The sequence below is a fragment of the Athene noctua genome, chromosome 1 (genome assembly GCF_965140245.1).
Source record: "Athene noctua chromosome 1, bAthNoc1.hap1.1, whole genome shotgun sequence".
Classification (NCBI taxonomy): domain Eukaryota; kingdom Metazoa; phylum Chordata; class Aves; order Strigiformes; family Strigidae; genus Athene; species Athene noctua.
Genome location: NC_134037.1, coordinates 109,970,060 through 109,994,112, shown reverse-complemented (window position 1 = coordinate 109,994,112; position 24,053 = coordinate 109,970,060). Strand labels below are relative to the sequence as shown.

The window sequence follows — 24,053 nt, the reverse complement described above, 5'->3', positions numbered from 1 at the left end:
TTATCAAATTATGTCTACATGGAAGTTATTGGCAGCTACTTTCAAATGAAAAGAACCACCTTGCTTATATGAAAATTCAAGTGTAAAGCTAACAGCATCATGAGATAAAACAATGACACAAGACTCCAAATTCTAGTTCTTTAACTTCTATTGCAGTTATAATTATATAATGCCATTATTGATTGTTTTCTTCCATATTATATTGCACTTCTGTCATTATTGATGCTTTATTTCAATATCTATACATACAAAAAAGATAAGATTTTGACTTGGAATTTTTTGACAATAGGAAGTATCAGCTTATTTTTCCCTTTGCATCACTTAACAATATAGAGAACTACAACTGTTTAAATTTAAAGAAGATGAACTTTTTTGATACCTAGTTTTTCTAGATTTGGGTATGTCTGGAGACTGTAGTAAATGACTTTTTAACTGAGGGGCAGTTTAGATCCTTCCCCCCCCCCCCCCCCCACTAAACGTAGTCAACTTAAAATGTTTATATATTTCACTTAAAGCCTATAATTATTTTTCTCCTCTTCAGACAGCCTGTTTTCGAGAAGAGAGAGACGTGTTAGTGAATGGAGATAACCAGTGGATCACAACATTACATTATGCATTCCAGGATGAAAACTATTTAGTGAGTGTTGCTTTTATGTATATATAGATGGAAATGCAGATTCTTAGTTGTGGTCTGAGACCGAAGTATAGTTTTTTTATTTGTTAATTTTGTGTTCTGGACCACAGACCGTGAGGATCTGTGATTTTCTGTGTGAGATTCTGAAGGGTGGAGAGTGGTCAGAAACTTTTAAAGTTTTTTATAAATATCTCAGGAATGCAGTGTTATTTTCTAAACCACTTTGCATTTGTTGATAAATGTTAGTTTAGTCTTTCTGAATCTTCTTTCTTCTAATTCATCACTCCAATTGGTTTCGCAGAAAGTGCACTTACATAAATTTTCTATTTGATGTTAATTTTTGTGATTAACATTGCTGATTACTGGTTTACACTTAGAAATAGGGAGTAGCCCTGTTTTGAAACAACAGTTCACTTTGATTCATCTGTGATTTTTTGAGGACTTAAACCCACTAAGATGTTATAAAGCAATAAAATGTTCTTGCAGAATGGAAGAATACCACTAAATGTTCATAAATAAGAGTTGGAAGCTCTAATTGTACGTGAAAGTGTCTCTTTAATATTTAATGTTATTTAGTTTACAAGTATTTTGAAAGACTTGCAAAATGAAGGTAATATGGGGGAAAAGTGCCAATTTTCTATGAAATCTTTCCCACTTAAAATGTATTTTGATTGTGATACACTTTTGATAATATTTATGTCTGAAAAAGTAAACAACTACACATTGACAGATTTTGCTTATTTGGGTTTTATTGCCCCATGCTTTGGATTCTATATTATTATTAAGTTCTAATGTTTTCTTTAAAAACTGCTATGCAGTCGTCATCTTTCTTTTCCCTCAATGTGTCCAATAAAAGAAGTGTTATGCATGGAGTACTTGCAGAATTGCAATGCTTTTTGCCATTATATTGCTTTCTGTTCTGTCAGCTCAGATACTTGGAGGTTTTGATGGAGTTTATATAGAAACAGGGCTCTGCGTTTGTGAATCTGACTGTTGGCTTAAATACCTCTCAGCCAGCTTCATGCTTTGTTAATGTGGACAATAAAAATAATCTCATGTTTTATGTAATTGTGATCTTACTATTAACAGTATTTCAAAGAAAATGTTATATATTCCACAACAGCCTGCTAGAATTTGTTTTAATCTTGCCAGTTTCCTTATTTCACTAAGCACAGAGCAGCTTCTGTTCTTTATCTTTGATAGTCTGCTAACAGGAGCTAGTTTTGCAGCCTGCTAGGGAAAAGAACAGTAATGCTGTTTTTCCTCATTTTAGTGTGAATGTACCACTAGTCCTATATGCTTTTTAGTAAAATAAAATATAACAGAGGTGGGCTTTAATAAAAGAAAAAAAAAATCTGTGTAGATTGAGCTGTAGATGTGGTTGAGCAGTGGATGTTGTTTACCTTGACTTTGGTAATGCCTTTGACACTGTCTGCTGTAGCATCATCACAGATAAGCTGACAAAGTAGACATTAGAGAAGCAACAGTGAGGTGGCTTGAAAACTGTCAGAACTTCTGGGCTCAGGGGGTCATGATCAGTGACACAAAGCCCAGCTGGAGGCCAGTCAGGGGTGGTGTACCTCAGGGCTCAATACTGGGGCCGACATCTTCATTAATGATCTGGGCAGTCGAATGGAGTGCACCCTTAGCAAGTTCACAGATGATAAAAAGCAGGGAGAAGTGGCTGATATGCCAGATGGCTGTGCCATCATTCAGAATGGACCTCGACAGACTGGGGAACTGCACAGGGAGAAGCCTCATGAAGTTCAATAAAGGGAAATGCAGTGTCCAGCATCTTGGGTTGGAATAAAACAAACCCGGTACATGCTGGGGGCCAAGTGGCTGGAAAGCAACTTTGCTTGAGGTCCTGGTGGATAACAAGCTGATCATAAGCCAGCAATGCACCATCTCAGCAAAAAAGGCCGAGAGTTTTCTGGGCCAGCAGGTCAGTGGAGGTCCTTCCTCTCTGCTCAGCCTTGGTGCAGCTGCATCTGAAATATTATGTCCAGTTCTGGGCTCCACAGTGCAAAAGTGAGGTGAAGCTACTGAAGCGAGTCCCATGCAAGGCCAGAAACATGATTAAGGTATTGGTGGACCATCTGTCATGTAAGGAAAGGCTGAGAGAGCTGGGATTTTTCAGCCCAGATAAGGGAAGGGTTGGGGGGGGGTTATCATTAATGTGTATAAATACCTGATGGGAAAGAATGAAGATAAGGGAGCCAGATTCCCCTCAGTAGTGCCTGGTGACAGGACAGAAGACAATGGACACAAACTGAAACACATGGAATTTTCATTTTAACACAAGAAAACACACTTTTACTGTGAGGGTGGTCGAACACTGGAACATGTTACCTGGAAGAGTTGTGGAGTCTCCATCCAGGGGATGTGGAGTCTTCATCCTTAGCCTGCTCTAGGTGACTCTACTTGAGTAGATGAGTTTGGGGTAGATGATCTCAAGAGGTCTCTTCCAACCTAAATGAGTCTGTCCTTTAGAATTACATGCCCATGTTAAACTTCCACTAGTTACTAGAAGTCAATGTCCTTAAATCTGTGCTGCTTCTTTCTCTTGGAAGGACAGTGCTGTTGTACAGTAGTATTTTGAGAAATATTTAAGACTTGAATAGATCTGGGTGATTGTGTGCATTTTTAGAAAGTATTTTTAAAGCTTTTTTTTTAAAAAAAGTGGTTTTTAAAGGACATGTATCATTGACATTGGATGGGATGCTATACGTTGACTGAATTGTTTTATTAAAAATGTAGTTGTTAAACATAGCTTTGATTCCTATGCATGTGTTTAATTTCCAATTCACAACCTAATACTGTGAGTTACAGTTTCAAGTGTTGGCATATTTGAGGAATTGAAGGTTTCCTTGTCATTAGGCTACTGTGTTGCTCTGGCAGAATTGGAGGTGCCGAGTCCTGTGTTGTAAGAGCCAAAATTTCATCATTTTGGTATATCCAGTAACTGAGTTGTACTGGTTTTTAAAAATGCTGAAGAACAAGTGCAGAGATTCTACATCAGTTATGAGAATCTTAAGAGTTTTTTTTCAATATAATTTCAAAGCAGTAAGTTAAGCTCTTGCAGATCTCTATATAGTGTATTGGTTAATAATCATTATATTAAGTTCCAAAGGCTTAATGTATTTTCTAAAACTGTAAAACATGAGAAACGAATACTGTAGATCTTGTTTCAGAGGGAGCGTAGGAACACCACTGAATAGAAGATACTTACCTTGTGTAAGGCTTGTGAGCATAATTTAAGAAGTTTACTATTCATGTCACAAAGCAACAGATGAAAAATCTGACTGTCAGCACATTTAAAATTTTGTGGAAATGAATTTTGTACTTCATGCACTTGGAATTAATGCGGATGCTAAGGTTATTCTGCATCAGATTGTTAAAATCTTTGTTCATCACCTTTATTGTTATGGAAGATATGAGGGAAAAGAAACAAGTGTAAGATTTCTGCCTGCCCCACATCTTCCTTGCAGCTGGTATAATTTTGCAGAATTTTTTCCACATATCTTTTTCTGAAGGTGGGAAAGACTTGAACAAATGAGGAGAACTAGTTATAAAAAGTCCCTTTAAGTTGCTATATCAGAAGTTTAAATTGGGATATACATTATTTAATCTTTAATATTTTTTTATTATTTGTGATTCATTATACACTATTGTTAAGAGTCACTGCTTCAAATGTGTATATATACTGCCTTACTGGAACTCTAGGCAAAAGCTTTCAGATGCTATATACGTTAGTGGGAAACTATTGTCATAGCAGTGAGTGTTAAATTAGATTGCTTATAATTAGTTTGTTAGTTATAATTAGTTTTATTTTTTTCCCTTTTTCCTAGTTACCCTTCCAGTTATTGTTCCACAATAACTGTTCCACAAAACAACCTAAAATAAGATAAAAAGATATTAATTGTGAATTTCCCACTTTTCTGAGGTTTACTTTTTTCAGTCATTTTGACCACGTCTCTAAAGAAATTGGCATTTTGTTTTGTCATACTATAGTAAAATGGAGAAAGGTTCTCATCTCTTTAGAGTCTTTTTACCTGATTGAATGGCAAGCAGGTTTTATGTTTCATTAATAAATCAGAAATCAAGGGTATTTTTTCTTACCAGTTTTAGACAAGGTGACTCCTTCCACTGTATGCTGGCAGATCCTGTATTATGCACAATGTCAACAATATCTGGAATTGTACTGTGAGCCACTGGAAGTCTCTTAATCTTTGCCTTAATCTGAGTAGTCTAAAAATTTTACTCTCCAAAATAATTTGTTTAATGGGAAAATAAGTTGGTAGGAAAAAAAGGAGAGGGAAGCCTGGGAAATTAGAGCCCTTATATGAGAGCACAAGTAAACAGAATTGGAGTTGTTTCTATAGGTCTAGGCTTTAATCCTTTACTCCTTTTGCTTTCTTTCAAAGGGTATTGTTTTTACAAGGGAATCCAGAGCATATGAATATTTTATGTTTGGTGATGGGACAGTGGGTGAAGCTGATACTATTTTGTCATGAGGCTTACTGTAGTTGGGGAGGTATAAATATGAAACATGTTCAAGTAGGTTAAATAGTAAAATGAGGCTGAACCAGCTACTTTTCCTCAGAACATCTAAGCTTCTTGGTTAGCTTTTTTTAATGCCCATAATAATTTTTGCAATGAAATTTTATGCTTAAGTTAGTTTTCAGTCTCTGATTCACTCAATAAATTGGTTGTTGTGTCGTGTCCCCCGTGTCCCCCCGTCCCCCCCCCCCCCCCCCCCCCCCCGTGTTTTCTTATCATTCCCACTCCATAGTACCTGGTTATGGATTACTACGTTGGAGGAGACCTGCTTACATTGCTCAGCAAGTTTGAAGACAGACTACCTGAAGATATGGCTCGTTTTTATTTGGCTGAAATGGTGATAGCTATTGATTCAGTTCATCAGTTGCATTATGTTCACAGGTAAGTAACTTGACCTCCAAATTCCTGTTGGGAGTTATGATCAGTTATTTGATGGAATGAAAACAATTCCTGTTAGAGTTTAAGCTAATAACAAGTATTTGCTGTAATATTAAGCATGGTAGACCTAACTTGCCTACATCTTGTGGTTATCAAGAACTGTGGCTAACCTTGTAGCATATAGCCAGAGACATGAATCAATATCTGAATGCATGTGATGAATCCTGCACACTGGCATGTTTCAAAGTTAGTGATCCGTAATTTATAAAAGCAAAAGTGGAAACCTGTTTGTGAAATATGATCAACTTTGAAAGGTTTATTGGAGGGTCAGGTTCTGTTTCTTTGATTTGTTCAATCTATATGGAAATTGAAAATACAGCATTGTGTGATCCGCTTTGGATTTTTTTCACTATTTTATTTTGGGCTCAATGAAATTCTTTAAAATGAAGTGAGGGCACTTTGCTAAATGAGTGGAACTATGTATATTGTGGTACTTATGTTTATCTTGGTATATAAAAGAAAATATATTCTGTTCAAGGGAAAATAATAAAGTTGTTTGTATCTAGCGTTTTTTGGAGTCCATGATTGATTTTTACACAAAATTAGTGTCATCTTTTCTTTAATGCATCATTCTCTACTGGGTTTTATGGTAGTTCTTGTATGCAGAGCAAAAGATTATGTTACAAGAGTAATTTTCAAATACACTCAATAGGTGTACTCTGACCAAAATCAAGAGGAAAATTCGCAGTTGTTTAAGTTGAATCATGAAGTTGCAGAGTAAGTTCATTTGATACATCCATCTATTGCTCTTAATCAGAGTCTGTACTGGCCATTCCTTCTTTTACTGTTCCCGTTTGGCTGCTTCACTCCAGAAAATGGTGGAGTTTCTTTGTCCAAAAGGTGTATTGTGGTTTGTTTTGGTTTGTTACTGGGTTGTGTTTTGTTTCCTTTGTGACTGTGGCTTTTCATGTAAGAGCTGTAGTTTAGGAGTGCTTTAAAGTGGGATTCTGCTAAACTGCAATTTGCTCTTCTGGAATATTTTGAAGTCTTGATAGTTTTGTTGAAGAAGTGAGTACCTGCTAAAAATTGGTCTTTGTGATAACACTTTGTGGAAAAACCCAAACAGAATATTTTCCTTAAGCAGTTTTTTTGAATTTTGAAGATTTCATCTGTGTTATTTCTGAGAAGCTGTTTGTTCACTTAGAACCTGATGTGCAAGTCTTGTATTCAGTTTAATTGGGATTTAACTTTTACAGTGTGTTTGTGGGTGAACTGTTGAGTTGCTATCTCCTGTTACTAGGTGGAGAGTACTTCATGTACTACATAAACTGCTGTATTTTACCCAGTAAGTCTGCATATGTGGTAGTAACTCTTCCCAGAAGACCAGATGCCCACCATCTCTACCTTTTCCTCCAAAACTGATAAAAACCTGTGTAATTCAGCACTGTTAGTATGTAATATGCAGCAGCTGTGATATTTCCATCTTCAAACAGTTTCCCCAAGATGAAATAGGTGTTGATGTAAAATTTGATAGAAAATTCAGTACCATTGCAGTTCAAAACAACATGCTAATTATTATGCTTGCATATTTATTAATATGAATGCTTACCAAAAGAAAAAAAGTCCCTATACATTCCCAGTCCTTTGTTGTTTGATTTGTGGCTTTGCCAGTGAGGTTCCAACTTCTGAATATCATTTTGGCATTTTATCATTAATACAGCTGTAATACAACCCTTGTTTCTAAGGGGATGTTTTGCAAAGATTAAAAATGTAAAGAGCACTTGAGTGTGTGTTAAATGATCAGCCTTTGAAATGAGACCCATTCCACTGTTAGTTTTATTAGGGTATTTTCAACTGCTAAAGCAAAAGAAAGGAAAAGAAAACACATCATCTAAATACCGCTAATGCTCTTTTCCTGAAAGTTTAACTGTGGTGGCCACATCCTTTTTGGGGGTGTGTTGCACACAGGAAAGGACATAGGAGAAGAAGGAAAATACTACTAAATGATGGCTAATGTAACAGCTATAGTAGCGGTGGTATTTCATATGAATAGGCAGTATGCATCAGGATTTGATCTGAGTTGCAGCTAGTGAGCTAGAAGTCATGCTTTAGGCATGTTTCATTCCAGGCTTTTGTCATACAGTGAGATAGCACATTGTTTCGGTTTGTTTCCTTTTAGTGCCCCAGTTCTTTATGGATAGATTTTCACATTAGCCATACATAATGTTGTACTTCGATAACTGTATTTTTCTTTGAATGTTTTTGTACCTTTTAAAAATTGCATTTCTGACTTTATTCTCAGTGTGCAACTCCTCTTTTTATCCACTGTTTAAATAAATATGTGATAGAATGAGATCACATCAATCAAAACATAAAACTTGAGTAATTTTTCATTTCTGATCAATTCATTTCTGTGAACGAATGATGTGGTATTTTACCTGATAGTTAAATGATAGCTCAGAATGTTAATAGAATGGGCTTCTCTTTAATGTGTATCTTAGCTATTGCTATAAATGCACCAGCACTGGCATTACGAAATGACATTAGCTTTAGAAAGAGAACTTCATCTAAGTTAAGTATAGGTGCACAGTGAGGAAGAAAGTACATATGTATATCTCTCACAAATGCACAACTTCCTTGGGAGTTCATGTAAAGCTTATATCTACCCCTGATACCTTAAATTACTAATTTGTACTAACGAAGTGATGCCTGCTTGTAGGCCAAGGTTAAATATTGTCTTGTGCCAGTTTTCTGCAAACTGTAGTATCATACAGGGTAAGATATTATGTGCGTTAGGAATCAACATCAATTTGTATTTTATAGATTTGTAGCACTTTTTTTTTTCTTTGAGTGGAAACAGCCTCTACATGCATTAGTATTAATTTCAGTTTCAAGGTTGTGTTGTTACTTAGTTCCTCATGGCATATGTTAAAAGCTTGTATTTGCATGCGTTATCAAATATTGATGTGTGGGCTGGAGTAAAACCCTTACTGACTTAAACTAGGTAGCTACAATTTTTTATGCATGTTGCATTACCTCAAACATGTAAAATTTGTTTTTCTTATAACTGAGACTTTAACTCCTTAATTACTTTATTGGTGAGCCAGGTTTTCTCTCCATTTTATGTAAGGTGGAAATTGAGGTGTAAAATGCTTGGTTTCGTCTAAATCCTTTAAGTAAAAAAGAATTTAGAAGGCCTGGTTGCCACTGATAGAAATTTCCCCTGATCGTTGCAGAAGATACCCTCTGGACACATTCTGGTCCTAGCTAGGCACACTGTGTGTGCCACCTGTGGCTTTGCATGCCCCTTTAGTGTGTCTGTGCTGCTGCCTTTTGTACTGTCTTCTGAGACAGCCCTTGCTTTAGTAAGAGTGCATGTAAACCTGTCTCTGTCCTAAATTTCATTTGGGACATTACAGCTTCTTGAATAGTACAGAATTATAAGTGTTAATGTGCTTAAATAATTTTCATCTTGACTTTCTTTCCTCCGTCTCTTTGTTCTGTGCAGGATTGCACAGTGATTCAGTGCAGAACGAATTTGCATCTAGGGAGTGTTCAACATATTTAGGCTCATGATCCTCTGGACCACTGCAAAAATATTCATTTAAAATAGTTTTCATATATTGGCACACACCCACGTTAAACAGTCTTCTTTTTCTATTGAATGGTAAAACAATCCTTGCTTACCTTCTTACTAAGAAAATATTTTGGAAAGATTATGAAACACCTATGTTAATTATGCTTTTTGTTGGTTAAGTTTATGGGAGGGTAATTAAGACTACAGGGCAAGCTCTCAAGTTACGTACGTTTCAGATGTTGTCTTTTGCATGTGAAAAGATAGGCGTGCAAAGCATAAACACACCTACTTCCATAAGGTATATGCGATTACAGTTAGCTTGATCAGTGTTTCTGGATTTCTAGTTGCTACTGTCTTTGAAGAATTTCAGCATTCTGGATCACCCGCTGCATTTTTTTCTTTTTCCATTTTCTTCATCAACTTCTGAAACTTAAGTTGGTGTTCACTAGAACATTTGAGTTCTTAAAATGTAGAGCAACAGAATTCTCTGTGGAAGTGACATCCTTTCTGAGAAATATTGAACATAAGGGAATAAATCCGTTAGAGGGATAAAAGAACTATCTATTCCCTATCAAGCCAGACTCTTCTTTGCTTTTAACAAGAAGGTACTATTTATCCTCAGTAAAAATAATCTTAGGGACATCCCTGAAATATTTACTGCAGTTAGCAAGCAGCTGAAATCTGGGATTCTTTGTAGGATGCATTTCACTTTCAACTATAAGTTTTGGTGCCAGCATATCCATTTTTGACTTGCTGAGTAAGTGGTTTTCTGTCTTCTGGGTGTATCCCATCTTTCCTGATTGTTAATTTGCTTAAGTGGAAAATTTGGGGGTGGAAGGCCCATCTAGGGAGTTAGCTGCATTGCGTGGTATGTCTGTGTTGAGTTGGCACAAGGATGAGCCAAGCGCTCTGGCCTTTGGTAAAGTGAACCATAATTGTGGGTTTGAAAGAAAGCAACAACATATTTTAAGTGTTTACCAAACTTTGCAACAGACATAATGGTGAACACACACATGAAGATGTCCTTACAAAGTGCTGAGTGTGAAGGAAATGGGGCTAGAAAAATAAGGAAAAAACAACGTAAGATTATTTTGATAGTCTGCTGAAAATGTATTGCTTTGAAATGTTGCATGGTTTAGTTTTACATGGAAAACTGCAGGACAAAAAGTTATTTGAGTGAGTATTTGGTAAGCTAGTGCTTCCTTACAAAGTATTCCTTTACATAGGTAGGAGAGCTCTGTGAGACTAGGCTCTGTGTTTCCTCTCCATTTTTCCACTGAGGAGGGGCTGGAAACAGAGGTCATCTTTACAGACTCCATGCTTTTGTCTGCCCTGTGACTCTATACGTTATAAACACTGGCAGCTGCTCCCATAGTACCCCCTCAGGGTGGCATCTGACCTGCAGTGAAGACTGTATGAGGTTAATGCTGTTTGACTAGAATTTGTTGGTAGGATTTCTGAAGGAGCCTGTGATGACCTAGAAGTATTTTGGAATAAAAGACCCATATATGCTTGGAGTGCCAAGAGCTAGTGGATTACACTGGCTGTGCTATCATGTAGAAGGCAAATGGTTTCTTACAGTGTTGTGTCTAGTGGGGGTGTTAATTTAAGTGCAAGCGGTGTAATGGGTGACTGAGCTAGCACAGCCATCTGGCATATCAACCACTTCTCCCTGCTTTTTATCATCTGTGGTATTCAAGCAGAAGGAATTTAGATATCCTAACATGAGTGCCTTAAGCGATAGTAGCCTAGAGTAGTCCTTTCAGCAGAGGTGCTTTTACAAACGTTATCCTTCAGCCTTTTTTCTCCCATTGTTCCTCTCTCTCCAAGACCCAAGCTCCAAACATCCCTTTTGCTCTGCTGAAACAAAGGTTTGTGGGCTGTGCAGTGAACTGAATGAGGATACCAGTCCAAGTTAGAAGTTACTTCAAATTTTAATTAACCTGGGTCAGTTCTCCTATCTGCTTCATGGAGAAGGAGAATAGGAGGAAATCACTTTAAGCTGGTCTTTCCAGTAAAATCTATGTTCGTCACATAGCTGTTTTTTCCCCTGTATCTATTGAGTGGTACTTGAGATATCTGTCAGTTTATTCAACTCTATGATTTTAAAGAAAAAGGGATACAAGAAGCAGTTGGAGATGGGATATTTTAAATGTAGTTAGCCATAATACCCACAGAAATAAACCCTTCCCTTTTCATTTCTGATACCTACCTCCTAAGGGAGGAAATTCGAGATTACTGTCAGTTGAGGAAGGCCAGCAAGACGAGGAGTACACCCCTCTGTTCTTTCAGGTTAGTCGCCACCAGTCCGTTAGTTAGGGCAATTAACAGCTTTATTAGAAAAAGGAGGAACATTTAGATGAAAGTGTTTTTTTCTTTTTTATGTGGATTGGTATATCTTCTGGGTGAAGTTGCTTGAAAGGCAGATGGATGTGAGCACTCTGTCAGATGGTATGTTTAGGTAGGAACTTGATGTGGTGTCATAAAACAGAAGTATGTAAACCCTTCTAGAAGTGAAAATGAGACAGACAGACAAGAAATAAAGTTTCATTGAAAAGGGTCCTTTTTAACCTTCTGCTGCAATGAGGAAATTCTTAATACCAGAAGTCTTATATGAAGAAAAAAACGCCAGATATTGCCTTCCAAGTAATAATGTTTATAGCAAGGCTCAGTAGATGCTAAATATGGTGGAACTTTCCAAGAGATGCTACTGCCTCTAGCATAAAGATTCATTTGACTTCCGTGGTGTTTGTGGGAAAAAAAGTTGACATTAGAACTGTCATAGCTCTCATATGAGATCTGTTTCAGTGTCTTATGAAGTTGGAGGTGTTTTCAGAATTTAATAACTTCTTTTGAAGACAAAACATTCCCGTTTGCAAGCTGTTTTTATGTGAGTTAAGCTATAATTTTACACTCGTTCTTTTCTGATTATTTCAGACCTGGAAATGTTTTCTCCTACTACTTTCTTTGATATCCAAAATCAACATCAGGAAAGTAGGACAAAAACATATTCCTTATTTCTGAATTTTTAGTCCTGGCGACTGTGGTTCCGAGGGTGTAATGATCTCATCGTTTGGTGGCTGAGGATAGAGTTGGTAATTAATACTTTCAGTGATTTTATTCTTGTTTGTAAATTTCAGAACGATGCAGATAGAAATGAGGATGGCAGTTGTGTGATGGAGTCTTAATTTTTCTCAAGTTTTTTGTTATTTTAGAAGGAGACTAACTGCCTCATGTTTTGTCTTCTACAGACTTTCAATTTCATTATCTCTTTGTGAACACAGTATTTATTTCAGAACTACCTACTTTCATAGTGTTTTAAATTCTCATTTATTAATACCCTGTGTGTTCCTCAGGTTCCTCTTTAGAATGCCTTTTTTTATTTATGATTATGGGCCCTTTTGTTTCTTTCTTCCTGTTTGAAATACAGTTGGGTTTATGTTCAACAAGGCCAAGTGCAAGGTCCTGCACATGAGTCGGGCCAGTCCCAAGCACAAATACAGGCTAGCCAAAGAGTGAATTGAGAGCAGCCCTGTGGAGAAAGACTTGGAGGTGTTGGATGGAAAACTGTCTATGAGCCAGAAACGTACACTTACAGTCCAGAAAGCCAGCAGTATCCTGGGCTGCAACAAGAGGAATGTGGCCAGCAGTCAAGGGAGGTGATCCTCATCCTCACTGCTCTGGTAAGACCCCACCTGCAGTGCTGTGTCCAGCTCTGGGGCCCCCAACATGAGAAGGACATGGACCTGTTGGAGTGGGTCCAGAGGAGGGCACAAAGATGATCAGGGGCTGGAGCACCTCCCTTATGGGGACCGGCTGAGAGAGTTGGGGTTGTTCAGTCTGGAGAAGAGAAGGCTCAGGGGAGACCTTACAGACGCCTTCCAGTACTTAAAGGGGGCTACAGGAAAGATGGAGAGGGACCTTTCACATGGGTGTGTAGTGGCAGGATGAGGGATAATAGCTTTAAAATGAAAGAGGGTAAATTTTTCATTAGATAAAAGGAAGAAATTCTTTATTGTGAGGGTGGTTGAGGCACTGGAACAGGTTGCCCAGAGCAGTGGTGGCTGCCCCCTCCCTGGCAGTGTTCAAGGCCAGGTTGGACGGGGCTTCGGGCAACCTGGTCTAGTGGAAGGTGTCCCTGCCCATGGCAGGGGGTTGGAACTAGATGATCTTTTAGGGCCCTTCCAACCCAAACCAGTCTGTGATTCTTAGATTATTAGATCAGATTAGAAGCTGCACAGGACAAATTCGCTATCATCATCTGAATTTGAGTGCCATGTAGATTTGTCGTTGCATAAATAAGCAATAATAACTTGGTCTTACTGTTTGATATTCCTGCAGTGTTAGTATAAAACCATAACATTGGGATGCTTGAATACATTCTAAGAAGTATTTTAAACCATTGTCTTTCACTTAGTTTCTTGCTCGAGCATTCTTCCCAGTATTTAATGTATTTGGAGTGAGAATATCTTCATCATCTGAACTTTCAGATCTGACAAGTAGAAATCTGGTGTTTGAATTTCTGAATTAAAATGCAGTTGCCCCAACCATTAAATGTAATACTTCCTTTTCTTCATAGTAAATTTAAGATATCCTTAATTATAATAAGATACCAGTGCAAGAATCTGATTCCTGAAAGGCCAGTTGAGGAAGTATCAGACCAAATAACATTGTGTACATAGAAGCTGTTCTACTGTAAGCATTTCCCTGTTATTTTCCTAAAGAGCTGTTGTATTGTTAGAAGAGCCTACCCCATGTTCTTTTTTAATAACAGAAAAATATTGCTAGGTTTTAGCTTCTTACATGAGGAAAAAAAAATAGGTCCCTTAACATCCTGCAAATTAGAATACTGCTTACAAAGCAGATGCTTGCATAAGGTCATGCTTGGTTCAGTTATGGAAGGCTTCGTGGTTGGGGTCAGGGAAGCAAGACCTTGTGGAGCTTTATCTGAAAAGTTGTATTAAAATCTTTATTGACTCAGGTGCTGTGATGTTTATGCTGTTCAGTTTTTCTTTATTAGCTATTGGGGGGCAGCCTTTAGCGTTTCCTCATGCAGCAGGAAGCAGTGATATTACTGCCACTGTAACTCAGTAATTTTTAATCAGATATAGTGTGTAAAGTCCAGGAAAAGTGCATTGGAAAGGTGTGAAAGAGGAAAAAAAAAAAAAGGAAGGAGGGGCTAAAATCTGATTTGGTATAACGGTAGCAAAGTTATGTCTTCCTCATATAGGAAATTGAACTTGTAGCACAGAAAGGAATTTACTTTTTTGAAAATACAGCTTTTTTAAGGTTCTGCTTAAGTTTAGTGGCTGAAAAGTCAAGCCTTAAGTGCCTGTCTGAGGTACTAAAAGAAATTATGTATTTGTTTTATTTTTAAGCAAGCATAGTGCCTTAAGCTTTATGTTAAAAGAAAAAAAGTGTATCACATGCAACTTGGATACAAAGACTTTCAGTAACACTGTCGTTTATTCTTAATAAGTGTAATTTTAATGTGTTTGAACAAACAGTGCACTCTTTTATTTTTCTTATTATTTTTAAAGTTCTGAGATGTTTTTCTGCCAAGCTACTGTAGGTACTGGATATACTGGGATGCATTTAGAACAAATGGCATTTCTGCCTTTATAGTCTCTGGCTACAGTTCCTTCCTCAGTCTGTTGCTGTCAGGAAAAAGTTTTAGGCAGGTGTTACAGTGCTTATAAATCTGGATCATGCTTGTCCATATGTTTTGTTTGTTTTCTAACCACAGTGAAAACAAAAAACACATATCAAACTATTTATGTCTTAGGTCTGTTATTACATGGCATAGTAGAAGACCTGTAGACATATGCTTCAGATTTGGTCTGGTTTATTCCTGCATGTTTATTTGGCTTTTGGTTGGAATATAGATTGTCTTACAGGTTGAACCTACCTGAAGACATTCTGAATGGGTTATGAGACTCTTTAGGATACACTTTTTTTTTTTTTTTTTCCATGATTTCTGTTTTGTAAGAATAATGAATGTATTGCTTTAATATTCTTTCTCTCAAATTATCTTCTTCCTGTGATTTAACATGTTAGGGGCCTATGTATTAAATAGAGCTATTATTTTTTCTGAAGAGTTGATTTAAAAAACCTATAAAATATTCCCACGTAAAAGTATGAAAGTGCAATTTTGATCTCTGTGCAGCTATCTTCTGGAAAAAGTGTATTCTTACAGTCCTCCTCAGATGCCAGAGGTATTACAGACTAATTTAATGCTGATTTTACATGTAAATATATTGGTAGGTTATGTTTATACAAGCACTTCGCTTTTAATATGCTTACTTGTGTATATGCTGCAGTAGTTTTGCTTGGCAAAAGAGAAATTGTTTCCAGAACAACTTCCATACTGAATAATCTTGTACACTAAAACTTTCTACAGTCTGCAGCTGCATGTTAAGCATGGAAAAGGCTGTCTTAGTGACTGAAAAGAGATAATTTACAGAGTGCCACACGGATGACACAGTGATAGACAGAAGCCATGAGAGCTTTACAAAAACAAAACAAGCAAGAGCTTGAAATTGTCTCATAGTGATTCTTGACAGTTAAGTGGTGAATAGGGTCAACTGGACATCAGATGACATCCCATTGAGGTGTATGGGAGTTTTACACGTTGTTTCTGGGATTTTGAAGATAGCTAGTCATATCCTCATTTAATACATTAAGAAAGTGGAATACAGGTGTAGGGAAAAATAAACATGGTGTGTAATTTTATGTGGTGGACATGTTTTCATTGTTGCAGCAGAACAATAGAGCTATAGAGTTTCACTGCAGGTTAACTTTGTCTTTGACTTTGTAGGTGTAGTAACAGCCAAGCTACAGCTGAGAGTAAGTGGAATGTTTAGATTATGATTACTTCCAAAAACACTAGTAGGTTTGGGGACTGCAATAAATAAGGGAAGATAAGAAATCCATATGTGCTGTATTTCAAAGACTGGTTTTGATCATGAGAAAGTGTTGCAAAATAGAAGAATTGGAAAAGGTAATGTTTCTTTATTTACACGAGTCTAACTCTAAAGACTTTACTAGTGATGAAGAACAATTGAATTTCCTTATCGCAATGACCACTTTGTTTTGATTTGTTTCATACTATTGGAGCTACAGTTATGTTTTGTTTTTGTGTTTGGTAGCCTGACTGGAGTTTCTTATGTGTAAGTTAAAATTTTAGGGATTTCTTTTACAGATCACAGTTTTTGAAGTAGTGTTTCATGCCAATTTTGAGTATAGTCATTCTTCAAGTTGTTCAGTCTTCAAGTTGTCAGACAACTTTCAGCTTTCTGGAACTTTAATGTAATAACAAGGATTGTAAATAATATTCTAGATGACATTTTAGAAAGAACTTTTGTTCTAACTGCAGTATTTTTCTCTCTGCTAGAATATTTCTATTTCTAGTGAAACCAAGAACCATGGTTCCATCACACTGAAAGGGTACTACAGGTATAATATTTGGTGTACCCAGTTCCTTCTCTGTCATTTACTGTTGATAAGCTCTTAGTGTATAGGCAAAGTTTCTGCTGTTACACTCAATAGTCAGTTATTTACATTTTACACTGTTACATTTAATCTGATTTCTGTTATTATAGTCTTCAATTTAGCCATTTCTATATGTCTGATATTACAGTCTTCCCTGCTGTTACTGCTACTTTCCAGCGTTGTGGTATCTACAGATTTTATTAGCTTGCATTTATTTTTTGGCAAGGTTATTAACTAAAATGATAAATCAGTTTCAAAACTGACCCTGGAGGATTACCACTAAATATCTTCCTCTGATTTTATTTTCTCTTTCAGCACTATCCATTGTCATCTCTCCTTCAGTCAGTTCCTTACCAATACTTTACTAGTGCTGTCATTCATTCTTTCAGTGGTATTCTTTCTCATGTGGGGAAAAAAAAAAAATCTGTTAAAAGATTTTCATACAGGATTTTGTCTCAAATTCATAATGCTGTGATAAAAATTATCTGGTCTTGATGAATTACACATGCAAAGAAATTGAGATTTTGCTCCCAGTGTTTGCCTAGTCCAACATGGTATTCCTCATAATAATTCTAAGTATTATGTGTTATATTTAAAGAAGTGAAAATTATATAATGTTAGTATAGTCTAGATGTTTTCTGCCTGATTAATTGCAGTAGCTCCAAATAATGTTTCCTTTCTACTCACTTGCATCACATCGCTGGTATTCCTTTTTAAGAATGTAAAATCCCAAAAGGTGTGTAGGAAATTTATTACAAAACCATGATTTTCAGAGATGGCTTTTTTCCAGTGTACCCAAAAAGGAAATTATTGTTGAGTTGCAACACTTTGAAAAACACTGATTTAGTCTTTGCTTATCTCGTTGCTTTAAACCGTAGTTCTTGGAAAATAATTATCTGAGATTCCGTATTAACAATTGCGTGATCACTTTTGACAGTCAGATGCTAGGAGAGTTGTGAATGCTGAAATGTAAAACATCATGTTTCCCATTTGAATATAATAAGTGGGACTAACTTGTGTCTTATCAAAAAATCAGAAGGGTTCTGAGGATGTCATGGGCAAGAAATGCAGCACTTGTGTGTTTGTAGTATCTGACTTCAAACTAGACGTTTGCATCCCTTCTCTCAGAATTAATGCCAGTTAAGGAAAGCTGATTTCTAATAAACGATGATGTCTGACCTTACCATGACTAAGATTTTAAAAATAAAAGTATGTGTCATCAACAATTATGCCATTATGTCAGCTCCATTAGAAACACAAACAAATGAAGAAACTGCTCAGTGCAGTTTCCCTGGGGAGATAAGAGTCACGTTATCCTGTTCTGCTTGTTCTGTCATTTTCCTACTTTTTCTATTAGTATACCAACACCCAAAATTTCTGTCCCGTAATTTTCAAATGAGTTTGTAACTTCTGTACTCTGACAGTATCTCCATGAATGCAAAACAGTTTGCCCATTTCCCTACTTACCTTTTGAATGTGTTGCTGTAATATTTCTGTGTCTCTGCCTGCCGAAACTGTGCTTGTATCAAGATATTGGTGTCTTTCTTCCTCCTAGTTTCCTGGCAAAACTGGTTGCTCGGGGCTTGGATGGGCACACGCTTTGCCGGGTAAAAAACTGGCTGGATGGCCGGGCCCAAAGAGTTGTGGTGAACGGAGTTAAATCCAGTTGGCGGCCGGTCACGAGTGGTGTCCCCCAGGGCTGGGTTTTGGGGCCACTCCTGTTTAACATCTTTATTGATGATCTAGACGAGGGGATCGAGTGCACCCTCAGTCAGTTTGCAGATGACACCCAGTTGGGTGGGAGTGTTGATCTGCTCGAGGGTAGGGAGGCTCTGCAGAGAGACCTGGACAGGCTGGAGCCATGGGCTGAGGCCAACTGGAGGAGTTTCAATAAGGCCCAGTGCCGGGGGCTGCCCTTGGGCCACAACAACCCCCAGCAGCGCTACAGGCTTGGGGAGGAGTGGCTGGAGAGCTGCCAGTCAGAGAGAGACTTGGGGGGGTTGATGGACAGCCGGCTGAACAGGAGCCAGCAGTGTGCCCAGGTGGCCAAGAAGGCCAATGGCATCCTGGCTCGTGTCAGCAATAGCGTGGCCAGCAGGGACAGGGAAGGGATCTTACCCCTGTACTCGGTACTGGTGAGGCCTCACCTTGATTCCTGTGTTCAGTTTTGGGCCCCTCACTCCAAAAAGGACATTGAATGACTCGAGCGTGTCCAGAGAAGGGCAACGAAGCTGGTGCAGGGTCTGGAGCACAGGTCTCACGGGGAGCGGCTGGGGGAACTGGGGGTGTTTAGTCTGGAGAAGAGGAGGCTGAGGGGAGACCTCATCGCCCTCTACAGCTCCCTGAAAGGAGGTTGCAGAGAGCTGGGGATGAGTCTCTTTAACCAAGTAACAAGGGATAGGACAAGAGGGAATGGCCTCAAGTTGCACCAGGGAAGGTTTAGACTGGATATTAGGAAGCATTTCTTTCCAGAAGGGTGTTTGAATGGGCTTCCCAGGGAGGTGGTGGAGTCCCCATCCCTGGAGGTGTTTGAGTCGGGTCGACAGCGCTGAGGGATCTGGTGTAGTTGGGAACTGTCAGTGTTAGGTTAATGGCTGGACTGGATGATTTTAAAGGTCTTTTTGAACCCAGATGATTCTGTGATTCTGTAACTGAATGTACATATATTACGATGTCTTGATGAAACTAACAGGAAACCTCTAACACGTTAAAACATTGTGGAGAATATACTGTAAAATCCTAGATTTTAACTTTAACTTTGAGAGTGTGTTTTCCTGTTGCAGGTACTGATTTCTGTGGGTTAGGAAGTGTTATGTAACATTTTGGCTGCACTTGTGCATTCAGATCAGTAAGTGTTTCACAAACATGTTTTGGGTCTATTATTACTTCCCAATTCCCTTGTACCAGATCGATGCAATTTAACATGTACAGAATATTATTAGCAGCATCAAAAATTTTCTAATCCCTCTGTTTGACAGAGGGTGATGAAATAAGAGTAATTCTGATAAATCAGGCAATTCCTGTTGCCACATGAAAACAGAATATCTTGAACTGGGATGAAGTTTCTGGTATCCTGATATAGTTCTTGTGTTCTGTTATGATTGAAATTCTCTATAGCTGGTCTGTTTGAACATAGTGGAGTAGTTACTGAAGACCAAATGTACATTTGAGGGAAATGCAACTACTGTGTTAAATAGTTGAGATATGCGTACTTGTGTGGATTCATACTGCAGGCTTCAACTTCATTTGTATTTTATGGTAATAAGAATTTTTGGCTGACAGTGTCTGATGGTGTGATACTAGTTTGTGCAACGTTCAATTAGCATCAGTAATAATCTTATTGAGATTTATAATTACATTTGCATAATATATTTAGCAGAAGAACACTGAATACCATATCTGCTGTGTGCTACTTCACAGGAGGTCAGAGAGGGCCCCTTCAGTAGGCTTTATTAAGAAGCTTGAAAGCTGACCATAGATAGATAAGAGGAAGCTGGAAAATTGGGTCTAGCTAAGAGAATAAACATGATTAGCTCAAACAGACTTCAACTGGTAAATCCTTGTTATTGTTCTTAAGTAACTGATCTTCTCTCAGTATTGCATACTTTATAAAAGTGATTGTTGTCTTTTATCATTATAGTTTTTTAGGGTCTTGGAACAGAATCTTTAAAATACTAACACAACTGATATGTAGGAAAAAACCCACAAAATTCTCAGAATTTATCTAGAAAGATGAATGTGACTTAATTTTATAAAAAGTATATTTTGAAGTATATATCTGAATTACTTGCCCAGTCTGGTCTTGCAGGCCAGCTGATTTACGTGGTGCCAGAGTGGAGGATTTCACATCAGTACAATATTTGAGTAGAATTTAACATCAATAGATGCAATTTTCAGGAGAGTGGCAGAGGCTTTTTTGTAAACTTCCAGTCTAATTGATATTTTTGAACCATGGTTTTATATTAGTATGTATTTATGACATTCAAATCTCAATGTTGGGTTTTTGTTTTATTTGTTATGTTAAAGAAATGTAAGTCAGGCAGTACTTTCCCACTATTATATAGTTGTATACTCCTGAGCTCCAGATCCATGAGAAGAAAGAAGATAATTTATGTAGATATTTTAAGGAACGTTTTTATTTATTAAAGGAACCAAGCATCAAGGTGTCTATCTGTTGGCTGGACAGGGTGCTGGGCCATCTTGTCTAGACAGTGCTTTTGCCAAGAATGATTGGACCAAATGATCCTTGAGGTTCCTTCCAACCTGTATTCTATGATTCTGTGATGTGATTCTATGATCTATTTAGAACAGGTCATCTCAAGTTGAGTACTAAAAATTCGGTATTTAAGCACTGTCCATTGCTTTCTGATGTTTCAAAACAGAAGATGCATTTCTCTTTGAATCGGGGGGGTGGGGAAGCACATAGGTAACTTTGCTTACTTATGAAGCATTGTTTTCTCAGAATAGAATCATGGAATCATCCAGGTTGTAAAAGACGCTTGGGATCATTGAGTCCAACCATCAGCCCTACTCTACAATGTTCTCCCCTACACCATATCCCCCAGCATCTCATCTAAACGATCCTTAAACACATCCATGGATGGTGACTCCACCACCTCCCTGGGCAGCCTATTCCACTGTCTAATGACTCTGTGTGAAAAATTTTTTCCTCATGTCCAGTCTAAACCTCCCCTGTTGGGAGTTTAAAGCCATTCCCTCTTGTTCTGTCACTAGTCACCTGTGAGAAGAGACCAGCAACAACCTCTCTACAATGTCCTTTCAGGTAGTTGTAGAGGGTGATAAGGTCTCCCCTCAGCCTTCTCCTCCTCAAACTGAACAGTCCCAGCTCCCTCAATCTCTCCTCATAGGATTTGTTCTCCAGGCCCTTCACCTGCTTCATTGCCCTCCTCTGCACTCGCTCCAGCACCTCGATATCTCTCTCGTATTGAGGTGCCCAAAACTGGACACAACACTCCAGGTGTGGCCTCACCAGTGCAGAGTACAGGGGGACTGTCACCTCCCTACCTCTGATGGTCACACTATTTCTAATGCAAGCCAGGATGCCGTTGGCTTTCTTGGTCACCTGGGCACACTGCCGGCTCGTGTTCAGCTGCTTAATACTTTGGTAATGATGTTGATAATGTCAAGAACTGTGGAAAAAAAATTTCCATTTTTTAAAATAAACACCCTGCTGGAAGCTGTTTGGCTGGTGGTGAGTTCAGAAAAGTCTCTCCTGGTTGGAGCTGAGGCACAGGCATCAACTAGGAATGGTCTTTGATTCCACACTTCTGAGTAAAATCAAGTAAAATTTTTACTTTGTTTTTTACTCAGACTTTTCCTGAGGCACATCAGATATAACACGTGTCCAAGAAAAGTTTTTGATTAACTGTGCTTATGTATCATGTTATTAATAAATCATTTATAGATGTAACTGGTCTACTTGCTGGTTTAAGATCTGAACCACTGTTCCCTACTCTGAAGGGTTTGATTACCAGAGACAGGAAAGCAATGCTTGAGTCTTAGCCGGACGATAGTGGTTAATACAGACATCAGTCAAGTCGCATAAGTTCAAATATCAGTCAATTCTGTAAAAACAAGCATCAAAGCTAGCTAAAACTGCTTTTTATGTGAGTTCTGAAATGCACCTTCTGTAACATTACATAGAGCCAAGGATTTACTGTTGGTCTCCTTGTTAGCCATCAGGTGCACAGTAGACAACTAATTCTACTTAAACAGGCAAGCAACAATGAGATTAACCGTAGGTTAAGTACCTGAAAATAGCAACTTTGATCCTCCAAGTGACCAGCTATTTAAATGGGGGAGGATACTAGACAGAAAATAATCATGGGAGCAAGAGGAACAAGAAGCGCGGAGGAAGATAGGAGTGACTTCTGAGGGCTGGGGTGGGGCTTTTTTTGTGCTTTTGAATATTCCTAAACAACTATTTGTTTGAAGATAGTGTTCTTTGACTTCCTTTTAAAAATGTGAGTTCAACCCCAGCTTTCACTCAGTAGTTGCCGTTCTTTATTTGAATTTGTCTCTGATACAACACTTGTAATTTAGGCTTATCAAATCAAGCATATCTTAATATCTGGTAAAAAACCCCACAACATAGCAGTGCTATGAAGTGCATAGTTTTCTACTACGTGTTTTCTCATTGGAACTTTTCAATATGAATTCTGTTGTATTCTGTCATAGTCTAAAAATAACAAGGCTTGAATCACTTTCTATAGTTTTCACTGAGCTGCAGGCTTCTGGTTCACTTGGGTGCTGCAGCACATTTGACTCTTACCTGAGATGCAGCCCAACTCTTACCACCTTCCCCTTCAGCTGTCTGCATATGGTGCTGCTTTTCAGCATTTTAAAGACTCAGAAATTCTGACGAATGTCTTCCTCTGCAGTTAATGGCTTTTGTATGAGTATTGAAAGTGAAAAAGCACAATAGAAAAAAAACCACAAAACTAATAAAATTGGCTGTTACTGAAATAATCAACAGTCAGGCTAGGAATTTGAATCACATCCTCACATGGGTCACATCCTTCTGTTCAGTGCTTTCTGCCCTTTCCATCCTGCTTTGATACATGTTTGTACTGTACAGCAAAGAAAGGTCAAGGAGCTGGTCTTTCTGAGGAGAAAAAATCTCCAGGCTGTATCCCATCTTGCTTGGTATCCCATGGTTCAGTGAAGGATCATAGCCTCTGTATCCTATAGAGGTCTCGCCCAAGTCCTCTGCTGCCTGAAAAGTAGACAGGTTAGAAGAACCCCTGAGTGTAAGGAGTTAAAATGAAAACCCAAAACCTTATTATATAGGCCAGAAATCTATTACTTTAAATGTAATTTTAGTGTCAAAAAGGAAAGCACCCTACTGTCTCAAAATAGCAAAATAAGGGGGTGGGGGAGACAAAGCTCTCAAGAAGTAGTAAAATTGTTTTTCAGATGGGCATAGAAGACTTCTGGGGAGTCTTCTAACCTACCTCGTGATCCCTCTGGGTATAGTCAGAAACAAACATGTGTATTTGTCACATTCAGTTGTGCTAAGCTAATTCAAAAGCTAATGCCAAATAATAATGTAAAATGTATCTTGTTTTACCTGTCAGGGTAGGACTTCTGACTCAAAAGATTAATTACCAGCCTCTGTTGTATTCAGGTCTGGGGAAGGCTGGTTGTGCGGGTGAGACCGACGTGCCAGGTGTGGTTGCTGCAGAGCAGTGCGTTAGGTCTTTCACCAGGCAAGTGCTACTTTCCCAGTCAGGACTCAGAAGCTGAGAAACTAGCCATTAGATTTGCTTTTCACCCTTTAAAAATTATTTTTGGAGTCCTGAGTGATATTACATCATGACAGAGGTGGGATGATTTCTATGTTTCTTCATTTGTGTTTTCCTTATGGATTTAGATCCATTTATGTCCCTC

The 24,053-nt window shown here is 38.0% G+C and overlaps 1 protein-coding gene across 6 annotated transcripts in view; it reads left to right on the top strand.

Moving 5' to 3' along the window:
• Window positions 1–24,053, top strand: part of CDC42BPA (CDC42 binding protein kinase alpha) — a 189,524-nt gene that overhangs the window by 71,680 nt on the left and 93,791 nt on the right. For all 6 annotated transcript variants that reach the window (XR_012632934.1, XM_074897332.1, XM_074897329.1 and 3 more), the window contains exons 5-6: window positions 542–637; window positions 5,430–5,578. Coding sequence is in view for 5 of the 6 variants with exons in the window: in XM_074897332.1 (XP_074753433.1) it covers window positions 542–637; window positions 5,430–5,578 (245 nt within the window). In the remaining variant the exon portion in view is untranslated. The remainder of the gene's footprint in view (window positions 1–541; window positions 638–5,429; window positions 5,579–24,053) is intronic.